General features: G+C 38.6%; 1 protein-coding gene and 1 non-coding gene across 2 annotated transcripts in view; both read right to left on the reverse strand.

Moving 5' to 3' along the window:
- Positions 1-20,580, reverse strand: part of RAB3GAP2 (RAB3 GTPase activating non-catalytic protein subunit 2) — an 87,905-nt gene that overhangs the window by 34,252 nt on the left and 33,073 nt on the right. The window contains exons 5-13 of the mRNA XM_029231055.1: positions 18,775-18,822; positions 18,623-18,698; positions 18,209-18,310; positions 13,988-14,087; positions 11,627-11,725; positions 3,685-3,833; positions 2,443-2,522; positions 2,230-2,319; positions 313-452 (exon numbers count right to left, since the gene is read on the reverse strand). Of these exons, the coding sequence (XP_029086888.1) occupies positions 313-452; positions 2,230-2,319; positions 2,443-2,522; positions 3,685-3,833; positions 11,627-11,725; positions 13,988-14,087; positions 18,209-18,310; positions 18,623-18,698; positions 18,775-18,822 (884 nt within the window). The remainder of the gene's footprint in view (positions 1-312; positions 453-2,229; positions 2,320-2,442; positions 2,523-3,684; positions 3,834-11,626; positions 11,726-13,987; positions 14,088-18,208; positions 18,311-18,622; positions 18,699-18,774; positions 18,823-20,580) is intronic.
- Positions 9,013-9,144, reverse strand: LOC114900145. The gene has a single exon (XR_003794763.1). It is a non-coding gene; the product is annotated as a small nucleolar RNA SNORA36 family (small nucleolar RNA).

Consider the following 20,580-nt stretch of genomic DNA (forward strand, 5'->3'; position numbering starts at 1 on the left):
ACTTGACTTGGCATTCGAGGGGGCAAGAAACTGAATTCAGGAATTGACAATGACAGTGAGAACTGAAAAGAGGTATGTAAGGAAGAGGTTAAAAGTGCCTGAGTTGGTCAAACTTAAAGGATATATCAGTTAGACTACTGGATCAAGTGTTGCTGATCTGAGTTTATGGTTTAAACAAACAAACAAACAAAAAGCATAAACGTAAAGAATTAAACACTGTTATCAACCAGAAGCTGAAGAAGGATAACACCGTCTAACTGCTGGGGTAGAAAGCAAATTAACTTTTTTTTCTGGATTTTTGTAAGAAAGTACCTTTCCACATGCGTATTGCAATTCCTCTAGCTACGTCCAACAAAATAATTCTGCCAAAATCATCTGTTACTGCTGCCAGCGTGTTACATGGAGACAGACATATACTTTCACCATGGCGTCTGGAATCTGGAAGTCCAAACCTGATATGTGAAAGAAAACAGAAAGCTCAAATCAAAGTGCAATCTAGAAATACATAAAAGAATAATGAAATGCATTGACAAAATAGGCTGTATCTGTCTTTATATAAAGAAATATGAACTTTCTATGGATTAATACCTAATTTATTAACTGATTATGCCACATTTTGCAATACAAAATGCATAACGAAATTTCTTCTATTACAAAATAAAAACACCTAGGTTTTGTTTCAGAGATTTTCTATATAGATATCCACAACCTATTTTCAGAGAGTCTCAAGTACAACTAGATTTCCTTGATTAAGTGATACATCGTAGGAAACAACACCCTCACAACCAACTAAATTTTAGAATACTCTGCTCCTACACAGGCATCTGTGTAGTTCTGATTTCTGATCTATTCTCTTTTTTTTTTTCTAGATATCATATCTTGCTGATACCAATGCAGGTACAAGAACGTTCCTTCTTCTAAATAGTTATCTGTAAACTGCTCTTGGTCTATTATCAATCTTATTAGAACTGTGAGTAAAATAAAAGTAAAGAGGTACTGAGAAAGGACCAGAAGAGCTCATTTTGAAAAAAGTCCCTGCGACAAAGTACTCAAACTTTGTTACATCTCTTTGGATGCATAAGGGCCATTTGGCTTATTTCTTGATTCTTGGGCGACCTTAGAAAATGTGATGTGTTATAACATACTTTAAGATGGAAAAAACCCTGGAAGATAATCTTTAATCAATTTTAATAACCGCTAATTAGTTATATCTCTTTAGTTGAAGAACATCTAAAAAAAGGGGGGGGAGGTTTCTATTTCCCTTTCTATTGGGTAATAAAAAATGATTTAAAAACAGAATCAGGCAAAAATCATACTCACTCCCCACAAAACCTGACGAATCCACTCAATATCCTACAGCACTGCTGAAGCAAGCAAGGAAGCACAAGCCGGCATGTTGAAGAGTGCTTGGATGCATGGGACCCCCCATTTTTATTTATTTATTTTTTAAAGAAATCACTAAGTCCTTTTTGCGTTTCCACAGCTTAATGACAAACTAAACTTTTTACAGAAAGAAATCCAACAGCTATCAAAAAACCAATTTGCCTGCAACTTAAGCTAAGTGTACAGGTGTTTGTAGAAGAGCACGCTCAACACATACGTATTGAGCCCCCACTACATGACAGGGAGACAGCTGTGATAAAAGAGGCAAGAATCACTGTCCTCGTGGACTTTACATTCTGGTGGAAAAAACTAGTCCCACATTGGGCTTCCCAGGTGGCGCAGTGGTTAAGAATCCGCCTGCCAATGCAGGGGACACGGGTTCGAGCCCCGGTCCAGGAAGATCCCACATGCCGCAGAGCAACCAGGCCTGTGCACCACAACTACTGAGCCTGTGCTCTAGAGCCTGTGAGCCACAACTACTGAGCCCACGTGCCACCACTACTGAAGCCCGTGCACCCAGAGCCCGTGCTCTGCAACAAGAGAAGCCACTGCAACGAGAAGCCCGTGCACCAGGACAAAGAGTAGCCCCAGCTCACCGCAACTAGAGGAAGCCCGCGCACAGCAACAAAGACCCAATGCAGCCAAAAATAAACAAATAAAATATATATATATATATATATATATATATATATATATATATATATATAAATTAGTCCCACATTAATGACTTTTAGAAGCTCCAAAGACTCAGGAAATCAACAAATCAGCTAAGCACACAAAAAGACCATTAATTCAAGAGCGCATCCCTAAGAACACTAAAATGTGAGAAGAGCACGACAGACTTGCCTTACAGCTAATGGGGTAGCTGGTTCAACCTTGGGTTTTTGCTTCTGGACAGCTTCTTCTTCATGCTTGCTTTTCCAACCAAGCCAACCACTGGAAAGAAAGCAAATTCAGACTAAAACCAGGGCTTCCAGAGTTTTAAACTGCAGACTATCAAAATATAAGTTAAAACCTAGTGAGATGCAAATTAGATCATTTAAATTGTGATGTAATTACCTGGCAGCATTAAATAAAGCAGAAGTGAGTTTACTTGCCACTGCTAGTGCAACGTGAGATAATAATGGTTGCGTGCTTCCCTGAAAAACAGAACATTTGAAAGAGAAAACAACAGCTGACAGATAAACAAAATATATTTTCTAAACGAGATGTACCTTAAAAAGGTAGGAGGTAGCAATATAATCAAAAGTTTTAACTCTACAGTTTAAAAGTGAATCCCCTGGTGGTCCAGTGGTTAGAACTCCGTGCTTCCACTGCAGGGGGCTCGGGTATGATCCCTGTTCAGGGAACTAAGATATCGCAAGCCATGTGGCATGGCCAATTAAAAAAAGAAAAGGAAAAGTAAAATCACTAGTAGTTTAGTTATCTTTAGGATTTCCCTCTTTAAATTGTAATTAATGAAAAAAAATTAAACTAGGACAGTAAAATGGCATTTTTCTACCAGGGCTATTGATTTCTTATCCATATACAACCGGCCCTTTTCCCTCTTATTTTTTTTTTCCATTTTTTAACCAGTTTTTATTTAGAAATGTTTCATATTATACAAAAAAATTTTTAAGTATAGTTGATTTACAATGTTGTGTTAGTTTCAGGTGTATAGCAAAGTGATTCAGCTATATATATTTTTTTCTTTTGCAGATTCTTTTCCATTATACATTATTATAAGATATTGAATATAGTGCCCTGTGCTATACAGTAGGACCTTGTTATTTATCTATTTTATATATAGGAGTGTGTATATATTTACCCCAAACTCCTAATTTATCCCTCCCCCTTTTTTTTTAAAATGTATTTATTAAAGCAAAAAGATGGTTTGAACCATTTTGAGAAGGGTGCTGTTTAAGCGAACAACAGTAGATACCAAATCTAACACCTAATTTTCCCCAATTTTAGGAAGCAATTTTCACCACTTTATCAACTATAGTTGGCGGCTTGCTCTGTCTTTACAATTCCTCATTTACTCAAATCCCTGGTGGGCTGACATCACTAAGCCTCTGATTACTGCACCAATATTTAAAGACAACTCAACTAAGAATTCGGGGCATCAGAAACAAAGAAGGCTGCTTGTATTACACTGACTTTAGTACCTTCTCAGTTAATCTAAAGAATTTAGAAGAAAGTGAGTTGAGACTAATTTTAGCTTACACTGAAACTTAGAAATGTAAACTGCTTAATCTTTCTAAGGCTATGTTACCATCCCAATTGATCTTGAAAAATCAAGATCAGTGATGAAACACTTACCTCTAAAGCATAGAAGAAGCCCGTAAATGGATTGGACCCTACAGTGATATACTGAGACATAGCGGGTGGGCTGTTTTTAATTGCTGCATTATATCCACCTATATTGGAGGCAGTCTTCATTTGATCAAAAGGGGACAGAGTCATAATACCTAATGATAAAACAGCAATAACAACACATGATTTTAATGAACTGAAATGACACTGTCATTTTAGGTTATCAGATTTTTATTTCAACTCCATTCTAAGATGCTAATTGCTGAGTTTCATTTAACAGACAAAAGTCATTTTCAAAAGCTACAAGATCAATATCATAAAACATAAAGATATTAAAGTTGCCACCTATAATTACTCTAAGCTATAAAATACTACAAAATTTAAATATTAATTTTTTAAACATACAAATTCAAATGGTACAGATATATAGAGTCCACCAATATCTCTAGGTATTAGTTCTCTTCTTCAAGGTAACAACTGAAACAGTTTCTTATGCTGCTTTCCAGAAATGTTGTATGCACATAAATGACAGCACACCAAATAAACTGATGTGTGCCTTGTTTTTTTTAATTTAATAAAATATCAAGGAGACGTGCCTCATTCTTGACAATCACTCAGAGTATTCCACTGTGTGGCCATGCCATAACTGATCTGACCTTCTGATGGACATTTATGTTGTTTCCCACCTTTTGCCACTACAAATAATGCTGCAACATATATCCTTGATAGATCTGTGCATATCTATATATAAGTTCATTTGTATGGCAAATCCTCATAAACAGAAGTGCAGGCTCAAAGGGGATCTACATTTTAAAAAAAATTTTATTAAGTACTGGGACGTTGCATGCTGTAGAGTGCTGCCGATGTACACCCCGACCAAAAATGTAGGAGAGCATCTGTACTCCCATATCCTTCCCAACACAGTGAAAATAAACCCTTTCAAACATCTACTGATACCCTGTAGTCCAGAAATCCCCAGGCTTTTACAATGCAGAGGTACTGATCATTTCCCCAAGGCTCTAGGAACAGAAGCAGACAGACTGAATATTGACGCCCACATGCTGTGTGGGGCAGCAGAGAAGCCAGCGCCATTTAAACGCACCAGGTGGCAGGGAGAGAAGTAGGGGGGCAGTGAGCTTAGAGATCTAGAAAGTAAAGATCCTGCTAGATTCCAACACGTGTGGCCTTGGGCAGCGTCTTCCAACTCGGGTACTCTTGGTACGTGAAGATACCCGGTTGACAGCTTCCGAACACAAACACACTGCAGAATGGAACATGAGTTATTCTAATTTTCATATGTGTGTACTGCCTCGACTTTGAATGCAAATGGTCCAAAAAATGCATTGCTCCTGAAGAAGAATCCTGGTAAAGGAAATGCTTTTAGGGAGTTCATAAGCAAACAACTTACTGGATTTAGGGATTCAAGTCATCAAATAATCCTTACAAAAGCTGAACTGTTCTGAAAGATTACAATGCCTGTCTCATATTTATGAATGAATTCATGATTCAACATACAGAATGTCTTTACTACATGATTAAAATTGGCATAAGTTCTGCCTTATTCTACCAGCACAACATCAAAGGCTGAATGGTGTCATATAGAAACTGAAATTTAAGTTTCAATACTCTCTCTTCATATTCCCACACACTATAGGTCTGAGTATAAACGGCTACAAGCTATCCAGAAAAATGGATCCAAAATTTTAAGTGGATTTATTCTCACCCATTCTAAAGAGATGGTTGACCAGTTCTTTCCATCCTTGCCACGAATGATCTCTTCCTTCCCACAATTTAAGTCACCCACTTTTTGTTTTCATTATATAGGAAATTCAATAACACTTTGTCATTTCTTATAACTACAGAACTTTCAAGTTATCAGCCAGGTATACCGCAATATCATTTTGAAACATAATAAGTACAATTGACAATCTTTATTAATAATGTCAAATGCAATTTTTAAAAATTTTTATTAGACTACAGTTGATTTATAATGTTGTGTCAGTTTCTGCTGTACAGCAAGGTGAATCAGTTATACATATACATATATCCACTCTTTTTCAGATTCTTTTCCCATATAGGTCATTACAGAGTATGGAATAGAGTTCCCTGTGCTATACAGTAGGTCCTGATTAGTTATCGATTTTATATATGGTTGTGTGTATATGTCAGTCCCAATCTCCCCATTTATCCCTCCCCCTCCTCCCCACCACGCTCCGGTAACCACAAGTTTGTTTTTCACAACTGTGACTCTTTTGTTTTGTAAATAAGTTCATTTGTACCATTTTTTTAGATTCTACATATAAGCGATATCATATATTTGTCTTTGTCTGACTTACTTCACCCAGTAGGGTCATCCGCTTAATGCCATCCCTTGCATCCTGTCAGTATCAACTATATATTTTTTGAAACTTTGATTTTAAGTGTACCACCTTTTGACCACCACCTCTTAGCTTTCCATCTTAACTACTCTAGTAATCCCCTGTAATAATTCTGCATTTCATTAAGAGTTTCAGTACATTACTCCTACCATTTTCACACTATTTATCCAGTAACTCATGTGATCACTTCGCTTCTTACCTGGTTCTGATTTGTGTTCCATCACAATCACTCTCTTGCACGACTCCCCTGTCCCCCTCTTCCTCCACATACTCACCTGGCTCAATCTCACCCTTGGTTGACCTAAACCTTCTGCATTCTCTGCTGTCTGCACCAAAAGAGCTGATCATTGTCAGAGAAAAACAATACACCTGAGTTTTAGCATAAGGACCACAAACAAATGGGCATACAACACCAGCCCAAAATCCTACTGTCTTTCTCTGCTCCTCTACCCTCCCATGCCCAAATCTCTTGAAATCTATTCATTGAAGAAACCAGGCTGTTGGACATTAATTTCCTACAGTCTAGATTTTGCTGACTGCATCCCTGTGGTATTATTTAACATTCTGTCCTGCTCTCTACATTGTGGCAAATTGGTGGGCTCTAGAGGACTGTTGTCTTTTGATTCACCAATTTTAGCACCATTTTTCATTGATTTAAGGTAAATGAAGACGTAGCATATATACAGCCCCTCTTTTTCCCCCCATATTCTTCCAATATAACCATATCTCAATTTTTAAATTAAATTCACACTCTCTGTTCTCATTATAAAGAACTCACTGCTGAGACAAGCTGCCTACTGTAATTACACTGCCTTAGATGTGAATTTTTCTTTTCTGGATTTATTACTACCTTGTTATTTAGGGTTTTCCCTGAACAACTGAGGTCTTTCCGCACTTTCAAACACCTTACAGTTCTTCTTAATATAAATTGCCATAAAGTCAAACTCACTGGATAATTTTCTAGGTCTATTATACTGGCTAAAGAAGGCCTCTTTGACAAAATGATATTTGAACAGACACCTGAACGAAGTGAGGGAGAGAGCCATGTGACTAGCTGGGTAAAACCTTCCAAGCAGAAAGGGCAACAATTACAAAGACTGCAAAGTGGGAGAATGCTTGTTGTATTTGAGGGTCAGTAAGGAGATCAGCGTGGTGGAACAGGGCAGTGAGGAGGGGAGAGTTCTACAGGAGGTGAAGTCAAAAGGTACCATAAACCAGACAATGTCGGGCCTTGGATGCCACCGTAAGGCCGTTGGGTTTTATCAGGAATAAGATGGGAAGCCACTATAAGGCTGTGAGCAGAGAAGTGACAAAAATATGACTTATATTTCAAAATTAGCTGCTAATTGGCGAACGGATTTTAGAGATCAAGAAAGGAAGCAGGAAGACCAGTTAGGATTTCTTTCTCCTCGATAGTTCAGGCAAAAGACAATGGTGGCATGGACTGCCGTGCTGCCAACGATGGAGATGAGACTCGGTCAGATTCAGGATCTACTGTGGGGGTAGGAGAGACAAAGGTGGACTGGATGAGGAGTGTGACAAAAGGAGAACAGTCAAGGACGACTCAAAAGCTTTTGGTGGTGGCGAAAGCAGACGAAGACGAGAGAGAAGAGCAAAGGAGGACCAAGTGTGAGGAGAGGAAATTAAGAATTCTGTTTGGGATCTGTTAAGTTTGGATACCCAGGGGGAAATGTTCAGTAGTTGGAAAATGAGTAAGAAGTTTAGTGAAGAGGTCAGGACTGGAGTCAAAATGGAGATGCTGTGAGTTGATTTCCTGTTCTTATGTTGCTGAGTTTTGAAAGTAGGGGGTGGAAATATTTATTCTTAAATGCACCCCAATCTGGCTTTCATCCTCGCCATTCCACTTAAACTTCTCAGATCAAAGTCAATGAAGACCTAGCTCTATGTTGTCAAATCCAATGGACCTTCTCCTTTCTTGAATTCTATGACGCATTCCACAGTTAACCATTCCCTCCCAAATTTATATGGATAATCAGGACCTCTCTCCTGACCTTATGACTCGTATATCCAACTGTCTACTTGGCATCGCCATTTCAATGTCTGATTGTGCCAGAAGTTAACCTGTAAAAAACACAACTCTCCACTTGTCCACTCAAACCTCTGCCTTCTACGCACATTTCAGCCATAGCCTGACCATCCACTCAGCTGCTCAAACTTAAAAGCTAAGAAGTCTTTGACCCTTTTCCTTCTCTCGTTTCTAATACCCATCCCTTAGCAAGTGCAAATACATCTCCAACCTGTCTACTTCTCTCTAGCACCACTGCTTCCTCCCTAGACAAAGTCCTCATTCTCTCTTATTGTAACAAACTCCTTGCTGGTCTTCTCTTTATTCTGTAAGCCTCTCTCTAAAGAGCAGTCAGAGGGATATTTTTAAATATCTCCTACTTAGACTCCATCAATGACGTCCACTGTATTTAGAATAAAACCCGAACTTCTCACCCCTATGTGATCTGACCCCAGTCTACATCTCCAACCTTACCTGGTCCCATTTCCTCCTCACTGTACAATCAAGTCACATCAACCTCCCTTCTGTTTCTTTAAGCCTCCAGTCTTCCATCTCTCCCCACCCCGGGCCTCTATCTCGGCTTCTTCCCATCCTGCATGTCTCAGGAGAGGCCTTTGCTCACCAGTCTACCCAGAGTCCCCTCTTCCTTTACTTCTGTCATAACCCTCTGCTTATCTTCTTCATGATGCTTACTAACATTTCGTTATTACCCTATTTATTCATTTGGTTTAATTGTTTATTTTTTGTCTCCCCATCACCAGGACGTAAGCTTCATCAGGGCAGGGGTACTGTCTGCCTTGTATTTCTAGCACCAATATTAGTGCCTGGGGATGTAACAGGTATTCATTCATTTCTTTGTTGAATGAACTAGTCAGACCTCTACATAAAGATGTACACAGAATAAAGCTCATGGCACCTTTTCTTTTTCCATTTTGTAGGCTGGGAGATAAATGAATAGAATAATATTTTCTATCCAATCATTTCTCCTAGCCTGTCTCAATGTTCCAAAGTTTAATTAACAGAACAAGGAAGTCACCCTGAACTGAACTCAACACTTTGGAATTTCGCACATTTTTATGTTAGCAAAAAGTAAAGACAAACGAATGTCTACCAACAAGGTGCTTATTACAGATTATAGGCAGTCCTCGGAAATATTGCAGGTTCAATTCCAGACCACTGAAATAAAGGAGATATCACAGCAAAGTGAGTCAATGAATATTCTGGTTTCCCAGTGCAAGTAAAAATTATGGTTACACTATATTGTAGTCTGTTAAGTGTGCAACAGTATGATGTCTAAAAAAACAACATACTGGGCTTCCCTGGTGGCGCAGTGGTTGAGAGTCCGCCTGCCGATGCAGGGGACACGGGTTCGTGCCCCGATCCGGGAGGATCCCACATGCCGCGGAGCGGCTGGGCCTGTAAGCCATGGCCGCTGAGCCTGCGCGTCAACGGGAGAGGCCACAACAGTGAGAGGCCCGCATACCGCAAAAAAACAAAACAAAACAAAACAAAACATACTTACCTTAATTTAAAAATACTTTATTGCTAAAAATTGCTAACCATCATCTGAGCCTTCAGCGACTCATGATCTTTTTGCTGGTAGAGGGGTTGAAATATTTCAAGAATTACCAAAATATGACACAGAGACACGAAGTGAGCAAATCCTTTCGGAAAAACGGCACCAACACACCTGCTCAACACAGGGTTTGTAAAAAAGCAGTATCTGTGACACGCAATAAAGCAAAGCAAAATAAAACAAGGTCTACCTGTATTCTGTACCAGAAATGCAACAATACACAAAGATAATCTGCACGTCAGGTATCTTCTGTTCCCCCCCTCTGGATTCACACTCCTTCCTTCTCTCCCTGCTGGCCCCAGGAGCCAGTATGTGCATATTATTAGCCCAGACTTCAAGTTGGGTTCAGACAATGGGAAGTCTCACCAGGACATCAAAGACAGAAAGGAGAAAGAAGACAGGATATCTATTTCCTTGTGATCACTGGCCAAAAGCCATCCTGCTCTTAAGGTGCTGATTCTACTCATTATCTCCAATGAGCAGAATTTAGGCCTAGGAGTGGTTAACAGCTGCACTGCTGATCAGGCCGCAAGACGCTGTACTATCCTTTGTGGTTCTCCTATACAACATCTGTATAAGTAGTTTCTCTGCAAATAAAACCTCTTTCAATTATCCTATTTCAAGGATGCCATCTGTCTTTTACTAGGACTCTGAGAAAATGTATATTTAGCAAAACTGTGGTGAAAGCCTCTTTGTAATATGTTGATTGGAAAAGGGCTACAATGTAGTTGTCATGATGGAATCCTTTTATGAAGACATATCTCTGCCTAACCATACACATATTACACTTGCACTTACACACGTCTGTAAGGATGTTTACCACAAAGCCAATGGTGAGTATCTCTAGACGGTAGGATTTAGAGGGATTTTTTTTTCCTTTTTTCTTTATATTTTTATGTACTATGTGAAAATTTAAACAAGCATATACTATACTATTAAACAGAAAAAAATAGGTATGTGTTTTAAAATAGCATTTCCTTCTTCTCCACACCCATTTCTACTCTTAATTTAGATGCCCATTACTTCTCACCAAGATTATTATAGCTTCCTTACTGCACCTAGTTTCTAGTCTTGACCCCTACATTGCAACCTCTAAACTTCCACCGAAGTGATTTTTCCAACAGGCTAAGTGATAATACCATTCTCTTGTTCAGAATTCTTCAATGACTCTCAACGTGGTGAGGAGAAAATATAAGTTCCTCCGCCTAGTATACTAGTCCTTCAGAATCTGACTCCTAGTTACAGACTGGCCTCGCTTGGGCCAGTCTTCATTGTTTTTTCCTGCACACAAGGCACTTCCACCCCAGGCCTAGTACCTGTTGGCTAGAGTGCCTCACGCACGCTTGCTCTCTTGGTCAAGTCCTACTCATTCTTTCCATCTCAGATTGAAGTCAACCTCCTGTTCCCTGATTCCCTTGGTGCTGGGGGCTTCTCTTCTGCTCCCACTACAGCCGGTCCACTTGTCTACTATGACAACCATCATGCTGTGGCACCGTATTGTTTTCACATGTTTCTCCCAACTAGCCTCATGCTTCCTGACAGCAGAGACCCACGTCTTTCCACCTCCACATTCCCGATACCTAAGACAGTATGCCTTCAAATACTAGCTGCAAGAAAAAAATCTGCTTTTCTCTATATTTTGCTGGTCTACAAGTTACATGTGTAGAAGACTGATCCATCTGGTAATTATATGAATTAAACACATCTGTATAAAAACAAGTCAAATAGTGGGTGACTTAAAACTGTACAGTACTGCTGCTGAGGGCATAATTGCTAAAACTGCTACCATTTCTTAAAGACATTAAACCTCTGATAATCTCTACGTCTGAACTACCTTCCAGATGTCTCACTAAAGACAATGCATATTCTTTTCACATGAGAATAAATCTACATCTCCAATAAATGAGATAGTTCAATCAAAAAGTATAAGAAGTAAATTCCAAAAGAATTGGAACTAGTCAGGCTTACCAATACTAGCATGATCGATAATTGTGTCAATATCTTGTAGACCCCATTTCTTATAAGCTAACGGTGGTGGCTGTATGTTCTCATTGCCTGATGCTGCAGCTGTCAAAGATAAAAATTAGACAATCCAAACTTAAATATAATGGAGAAAATGAAGTTTTACCAAAAAATCATCAAGAATAACTTGGTTTATAATTCTAAAATTTCAACTAAAAATAATGAGGCAAAGTAATGTAAACTACACATACAGTGAGATTTATTCACACCAATACAATGCACATAAAATGCAAACATTAAAAGACTAAGTTGGCTGTCATAAGAGATTTTGGAACACTCAAGGAATTAGAGAAGACTATTAAAAATTCTAGACCACCACTAAAAATCAAGGTGAATTCCAACTGCAGTAGAAGCCAAGTAACTAATTTCTCCCCCTTGAGTAAGACAGTGGATAAAATCCTGGAAACAGCAACCGGTGCCTTAGCGAAACCTGACGGTATGCCCAGCAAAGGACACATCATAGAAGGGTCTTGAATGCAAGTAACTGAGGCCAGGCTTGACAGAAAGATATGCTAACAGTGATAGCACTGCCAGAAAAATGAATGCAATGCCGATCACTGACCTCAGCATTTCCACCTAGGGAGTGAATAATGAAAAGAAAAGCAACAGTTCCAGCTCTTGCCACAGGTTCATGCCCAAGGCCCCAGTCATCAGTACATTCTCACGCTACATATTAGAAAACGGCTGGATTCTGGTTGTTTATTCTGGAAGCAGAAGTACCCTGATAAAGGAAAAATGTAATCCTCCTAGCACTCCAGATTTGAGAGTAAGGCCAAGAAGAGAGTTTTCCTATATTGTGAAATAAAAGTCACAACAGTCTGCAGCTAAGTAATCAGAATTATTTTTAGAGCAACTTAAAATAAATAAGAGGGCACAAAGTGGCTTACTTACTTACTTCCTAGGAGATAAAATGGCTTTATGGGCTCATACATAACAAAATAAACGGAAATTCAAACATAGTAAAAATGAAACGGCTGACGATACCAATTAAAACACAATTGTCTATTTCTAGTTTATTTTATGGACAGAATTTTTATCTACAGAAAATGGCCAGTCTCTTTGGGCACATACATTAACGGTAACTATTATGTCTCCAAGATAACAAAGATATTGAAACTTACGGTGGGCTAAATTTAAATAATTTAAAAGATTATGAAAATAGGTATAAAAATTCGAACAAATTTTGACTTTACAGAAAAGCATGTACTATTAAAGAGCAATATAACCAAGAATGTTACAATCTGCTAAAAGGACAGCGAAAATTTTTCTATTGCAATGTAAGATGCTGCATTCTTTCCTTAGAAGAAATTGTTTCTTTTGTGTCTTATAGTTTAGTTCTGGATTTATGAACAATCTTTATGAATTAGATAACACATCTTAATTAAACTCTTCTTTCAGGGAGCTGTCTAAATCATTTAAGAGTTAAACTTTGTTTGCTCTTTTTAGGACCATTAGGCTCCTTTATCCAAACCCAGAAGAAAATGGGGAAAGTCAGCACCAACACTGGTATTTTCATTGCTTTTAAGGCTTTTTGTTCCCATGATTTTAACATCTCTAAAACCGGAATCTTAAAATCAATGGTGCGACTCTCACTGGCTTAGTGAAACAGAAGATAATAGTGCACCTTATAATCAATGGCATCTTGAATTTGATGAAAACCAATATCCTCTTCTAAAGACATAATAGCATCAGAGTGTAAACTAGGGGTAGTAAAGATTAAGAATTCTTGATTATTTGTGCACTTTTCATGCCAAAGTCTGGAAATGATGTAGCTGCCTATGTAGATTATATTTAGGTCTCTAACTTTTCTCTGTTCAGAAGTGTTTCAAGTTAGCAGAAAGCAGCTGATGTTGACTTCTATTGGGTCCTGCCTCCTGTGAGGGAAATGCCCCCTGCAAACTTTATGCTATCTTTACCCTCAGTGAGAATTCACAAGGTTTTAGTATGCTGGCCCAAAAAGCTGCCCATCTAGTGAGAAATCTGGTTTCTCAGCTAGATGCAACTAAATTCTCCACCCCAGTGTTGAATCTCTCTCTTAACTGGCCAAGACATATTGCTGAATCAGTAAATAAAGCCTGCAGTTCAACTGGCAACATGTAAAGAGAGTTGATGTTCTAGTCCTGGCCTTTATCTTACTAAGCAATCTACCCAGCAATGCACTCCCATTTCTACAGTAACCGTTTTTTTTCCCTTTAAATCTAGTTCAGAAGGCCTTTTTAATTTAGAAGACATATTTAGTTCTCTAAGTAGATTAAGTTAAATAAGACAAGCATCACCAGAAGTTAGCTATTTCTTGGCCAAAATTACCTTTGGCCACCTGATTTCGACAAGCACGAAGAGACTGAAAAAGGCTAAATCCATCAATAGTCACGATGGCAGCTGGATATAAGATACTCAACTCTTCATTCTATTAAAGGAATAAGAAAGAAGAAAATAATAAATTTTCATTATTGCCAAATAAGCATATCTGTTTTTCTATTATAGCTGAATGTCATTATTAATGTAAAATTTAAAAATACTATAACTAAACAACTGTCAAATACCCAACACACAAAACAATATCAGGCAGAGGAACAGTAAAAATAGACAATTTCAGAATGCCTTTTGGCCAAGGACTTAACATTCTTCTCAAATATGAGCCTTTGTACATGGTGAATAACGTTTTCAGGATAGATGGTGGGAGTAACCAAAAAAATGTACAAGTTTCATAAAAATGAAATATAGTCACTGTATGGATTAAAAACAACACATAAAAGTAAAAAGAAGAGAAAAAGGAAACTCACCTGAAATCCCTGACATACATCAGTATATAGTGTCACATATAATCGCACACTTTTGTATGAGACTATACCATATAACATGTTTTTGGTATTCTAAAACTATTCTATAACATGTTTTTCATTACTCAATAATACGTCCATTATATTCTTCCATTTCAATAAGCGAGCAAATCATTTTTTGTTGTGGAGATGCTGTATTTCATTGTATGAACCAAAATTCCGTTAACCAGTTCTTACTGATGGACATTTAGTTTGGCCTCCTGCTTCTGCCTTTGCTCTCCACCACCCATGCTCCACACACAGCATGATCTTCCTGAGACTCAGCCGATGGAACCACTCTCCTGATTAAATCTCTCCAATGGCTCCCTTCTGCACTTAGAATAAACCTGAACTCTAACCATGCTACAAGATGCGGCCCCTGTCTCTAACCTCATCTCACCTCTCTGCCCTGGCTCCTTGAACATGAAGGCCATTATCACCTCAGTACTTTCCGTGTGCCTGGACCTTCACCTCCCAGGTCTTTGCCTGCCTAATTCTTCTGATTGTTCAGGTCTCGGCTCAAATGTAGTTGCTCTGAGAGGCTACTCCTGAGCCTCTGTCTCAAACATCGTCTCCATTCCCTCATCTCAGTACACTCTCATCAACATGATTACTTCCCTCACGGCACGTATCAGAGGCTGGAATCGTCTTGGAATCCCTAGTTATGCATCGTTGGTTTCCCTCCACCATCCCCAAACTGCAGGCCCCACGAAAGCAGAAACTTTGCATGTCTCGTTCACCAATGGATTCTCAGTGGTTAGAACTGGGCTGGGCACATAATAGGCAGTAAATAAATATTTGTGAATGAATTAAATATTTTCATTATTATAAACATCACTGCAATAAACATTCTTCTGTATATATCTTTTCACATCACTTTGGTGTAAATTCCTTCAAGGGGGTCTGTTGGGTGTTCACGATTTTCATTTGTGTTATTAAACTGTCTCAACAAAGTACCTATCAATTTTTACTTCTATCAACAATACATGACAGTGTCTGTTCTTCCATATTGTCACCAACTTTTGTTAATCTTCATCTTTGCCAATCTGAAAGGCGAAAAATTATCCAAATGTAGTTGCTTATAGTCCTTAGATTATTAATAAGGTTCAAAATTTTATCATATGCTTTAGACCAATTATATTTCTTCTTTTGAGAATTGCCTTGCCCCTTTTTTCTACTGGACTGTTGGGGTGTTTCCATTTTTAAAAGACATTTGTGGGCCACAAGGGGTGGGAAGCAGGGGGCGAGGGAGCTGGGGTGTGGGCTCACATAACAAGTTCACAAGGCTACGCTTACACAGTCCACTGAGCGTAGCAGCGGGGAGAGAGCCCCCGACTCGGAGGAACTAATCACCAGCTCGTCAGTTATCTCCAAAGCGAGACCGCCTTCCTGAAGAAGACACTCATACAAACACCAGTGGTCCAACAGCAGCAGAAATTATGCTAAATGACAGAGATCTTTATGCAGAAACCACGGAAGAAGTTTCTTTGACATTCCAGAAAAACGTTTGGAATCTTCTCCTACAATGATCAGCCATCACACCTACTACACTCACTGCCCCCAGAACTGAATTACAGGAAATCTGCTCCTGTGATCTTTAATAGACCTAGGAGTATACTGAAGAAGCAGCAAATAGATATTTTTGATCTATAAACTGATGTGTCAGATCCAGAGATGCTGTGTAGAATGCAGGGTAACGACAAAGGCTTCTCTCCGCATGTTTAATAAGAGTTATTTTTCAACTAAAGGATTTTCTTGACTCGCAAAAGCAAAGAGCAAACAAATATTTAAATGTGAGTTATATTTTCCCGCCAGCTCTAAAAAAAAGATTATTATAGACATAACCAAGTTTAAAGTGTTTAAAGAACCTTCATCTTCCAGAGAATTTGTAAAAAAAAAAAAATTATCTTCTTGGATTTCCAACAGCTTCTTTCTTGTTTCCTTCAATAGTTCCATTTTCTCCTGTCTCCTTACAATGAATATTATAAGACTTAAGTCTTCAGGCTTCAGTTTTATTTTCCTGTAACCTTTATGTGGAAGAATTCATTCATTACCTATGACTTCAACCATCGTCTTCAATCTAGTCTTTGTGTCTATATGGTAGTTCTGTATCACTACAGGCATGATGGTATTTTCATTTTATTTCCTACCATCACCTGAAACTCAACACGTCCAAAACCAAATTTAATAACCTTTGTTTACTGCCAAAGCAGTCCCTTCTTCCAACTTTGTCAATGGCACACCTTAGGATGGAGATCTTGGAGCCAACTCATTTTTCTTTTTAAAATTCAACATCTCAATACGATAACCAGTCCTGTCAAATGTTCCTCCAAAATGATTTTTGTACTAGTCCTTTCTCTTTCCACAGCCATTGCAGTCCTGGCTCCCAGCACTGTACAACTATTACAGATAACTTAAAAAACCAGATAACTAGCCTCCCTGATTCCAGGCTCTCACAAGTCCAATTCATCCTGAAGAAAGAGTCCTTCAAGATCCCTTTGATTACATCCCTTCCTTCTCATAAATCTTTAGTAGCTTCTAAATCTCCTGAATCAATTCCGATTTTCACTTGGCTTTCAAATTTATGAAAAATTTGGCCACTCAGCCTATTCAACAATTTCTCATTAGTTTCTAACATAGGTTTCTTTGTTGTCTCATACATAGTCCTGTGTTTGAATCTTCCTTCATTTTTCTCCTGACTACCTAAAATACTTTCCCTTCTTTTCTCACTAATTAAGTTTGATACCCATTTTCAAGGCTTAATTCAAACTTCACCCCCTCAATGAAATTTTCCTTTTTTGTCCTAGTCCTAATTGAGCTCCCTCTTCTCTAAACGTGCACGGAAGTTATTCTGTTCATAAAAACTAGCAAATAATAAGGTTTGTTTAATATTACTGATTAACTCATTCATAGGTATTAATAGGTATTAGTCTAGTCTCTCTTACTAGTTAAGTTTCTTCTAGAGCTCCAGTCCATCTATCGCACAATTTAAGTCCACATAGTCAAATTTGAAGATTTGTTTACTTCAAATCTTCTGGAAGCAGGATAGCACAAAGAAAGAAGGCATATTATATAGTTTTGACAGGGTACCAAACAAGATGTGCTAAGAGTGTGTCAGTTTATGTGGCTCTACAATTACTTTTTGACTGTGAGACAATGAAAATCTCACACAGCACCAGGAAGAAGCGAAAGCTGTGGACAGCCTTAGACACTCAACAGTATTATTTTCTCTATCAAAATCTTCAATGAATATAAAATATTTTCCACAATAAATAAAAATTTAATAACCCCGTTTCTGAGAAATAGGTTAGTGCAATGTGGTAGCACTATTAATAATACAGCTAGAACATTTTTCTTTTACTCTCTATATAATTTTGACACCTAAGTTCAAATAAAAAAGATATAAAGTTACAAAATGCCATTTTGTACCTTAAGTCACTATTAAATTCTAAAAATGAGAAAACTTTTTATCTTCTGACTTAAGTGTTTTATTTCATTATAGAGCAAAGCATACAATATTTCATTAAGTAAGTAAAAGCAAGACTGGTATTCTTTACTCAGCTATGAGTAGCTTATATTTCTATTTAGAATATGATAGCACAGCTAACTGTGCCACAAGAAGATTCTTAAAGTTTCCACCCAATGAAAGAGGGAAGAAACGACTTCAAAGTAAAGCCACTACTACTCTGGACACGATCTCTTATGCTACCTGCTCCGTCACGCCGGGATGTCGTGGGATTTCATAGGTCCTGCACTTGAGCTGTAGCACTGGGTCCTCATTCAGGAGCTGTGAGAGCAAGAGCACGCCACTCTAGGAGGAAGCACAGAGATAAGCCCTGCTTGTTTTCTTACCAATATACCGGAACAGGTACGGCCAGAGAGCATCATTCCCCCAACAGGCCTTCCGCGGATGCCTGGTAGTCTGTTTGCAGAATATGGCTTCTCTTCTCTATAGCTCCTATCAGAACTTTCTACCACCACTGCTCCCCCTGTTCCAGCCTCCACCCCATAAAATATCAAATACACAGTCCCAAGGGGCAGGTGGTCATGAGTCACAAGTGAGTGTGATGGGGATGGGTTACCAGTCAGCTGTTATCTCGGAACCGCACAGCACTCAACTCACCTCTGTGTAGAAGCGTACGTAACCCGAAGTAAAGCCCACCACAATGCAGGTCCAGTCTGGTCGTCCAGTGGAACTCCTGTTACAAACAAAAGTGACGATCTTAAGTGCTCATAAATCAAAGCAAAGAAAACAAATGACTCATTCATCCTTACCTCTTCTGGCTTGCTAGTGGGATACACAGAGCACTGGTTACACATTCCCTAGAAACAAAAACAAAAGCATATGCTTACCTAATGAATTGATCAATTACTTTGAAAGCTCTATAACGGGAGGTTAAAGGGTAATAAGTGGAAGACGAGCTCTTTGGATCAGTTGTATCCAATGCCTACATAAAAAAACAGGAAAACTGCCCCCACAAGTAGGGTCATAAAATCCATTCACATAAAAGGTAATGTCACATTCACTTGTAGTTAATAAAAAACACTCTATTGTCATGAAAAGCACAAAAGTAAAGAAAGCACACCTTTACTGTACATGACGGATTATACACAAAACTGAGAAAACATCAAATGATCACCAAGCAGTCATTTCCTACTGTTCCCCTCTCCTCCGCACCAGCTAAGAACTTGGGCAGAGGGTGGGAGCAATGGGAGGAACTGGCAATCACATTGCAGGCAAGCTGCATTTCTGCTGAGTACGTTAATCTAGAGACTTACTGTATTTCAATTGGCTGGCTTCTTCTTTTATATTTTGCAAAACTTGCTTCTGATAACCTATTTCTACGCATCTGCTAGGCTGGATGGTCCCTAAAAGATTATTTTTTTCTGACACATAGACTTGAAAAATTTGTCTCGCACTCAGACACAAGCCTCAAAATTAAAAATAACTCTTACTGACTTTCATTTAACCTGTAAAACCTCAGGACCATCACCAGCTTATTCAACAAAATATAAACCCTCTTCCACATACATCAAACCAGATAATCACCAAACAAAATTAACCTTTTTGTTTGTTTGTCGTCTCTAAAGTAATTGAACCATTATGTTTGCTTTGCATTTCGGAGAGAAATTAAATGTCTTCAAAATGCTTAGACTAAATGACTTAAGGAGAAATATTATTTATTTTGATAAAAGTAGAAAACAATTCACTGAGTATCTACAGAGTGTCAGGCATGTACTATGGATTTCTACTTGGTTGTCTTAATCTGAATTCAAAGTCTGAAGAATCGTATTCATTCCGACCAGGTAACTTTCAGTCATAAAAATTTAACTGAAAACAGGTTTTGGCTGCAGGTTCCAGGCTAGCAGCTCCATCATGGAACCATGCTAGAGATCTGGTTTTAAAACTCTTACTGGGACTTCCCTGGTGTCACAGTGGTTAAGAATCTGCCTGCCAATGCAGGGGACACAGGTTCGAGCCCTGGTCTGGGAAGATCCCACATGCTGCAGAGCAACTAAGCCCGTGTGCCACAGCTAAACAGCCTACGTTCTGGAGCCTGCGAGCCACGACTACTGAGCCCACGTTCCACAAGTACTGAAGCCCGCACACCCAGAGCCCATGCTCCACAACAAGAGAAGCCATCGCAATGAGTAGCCCCAGCTCACCACAACTAGAGAAAGCCCACAGGCAGCAATGAAGACCAACGCACCCAAGAATAAGTAAATAAAAGTAAATAAATTTAAAAAAAAAAAAAAACTCTTACTGGATCAGTAGGAAACTTGAATTTACCAGCTTGCATTTCTGAAGTATTTATGAGTTTTAAGAATTAATGTAGCACTGTCCCCTTTAAGTACAAGCCCAATGCTGGCAAAGCAGAGAAGACAAGGGCAGCCCTTGACTTTTTAGCTGAATAAAATTAATGAAGAGCTGAGGAAAAGATAAAATGTAGGCAGGATGTTATGGGATTCTCTCTGAATTCTCCTTTAAATTCTCTCCAAACAGGAGGTCTTTTTTTTTTTTTTAAGTAATCACATGGTTAATAAAATTAAAATTTACTGGCCAAATCATGCTCCACAACT

This window comes from Monodon monoceros, unplaced genomic scaffold (assembly GCF_005190385.1).
Source record: "Monodon monoceros isolate NGI ecotype Baffin Bay Population unplaced genomic scaffold, NGI_Narwhal_1 Super_Scaffold_18, whole genome shotgun sequence".
NCBI lineage: Eukaryota > Metazoa > Chordata > Mammalia > Artiodactyla > Monodontidae > Monodon > Monodon monoceros.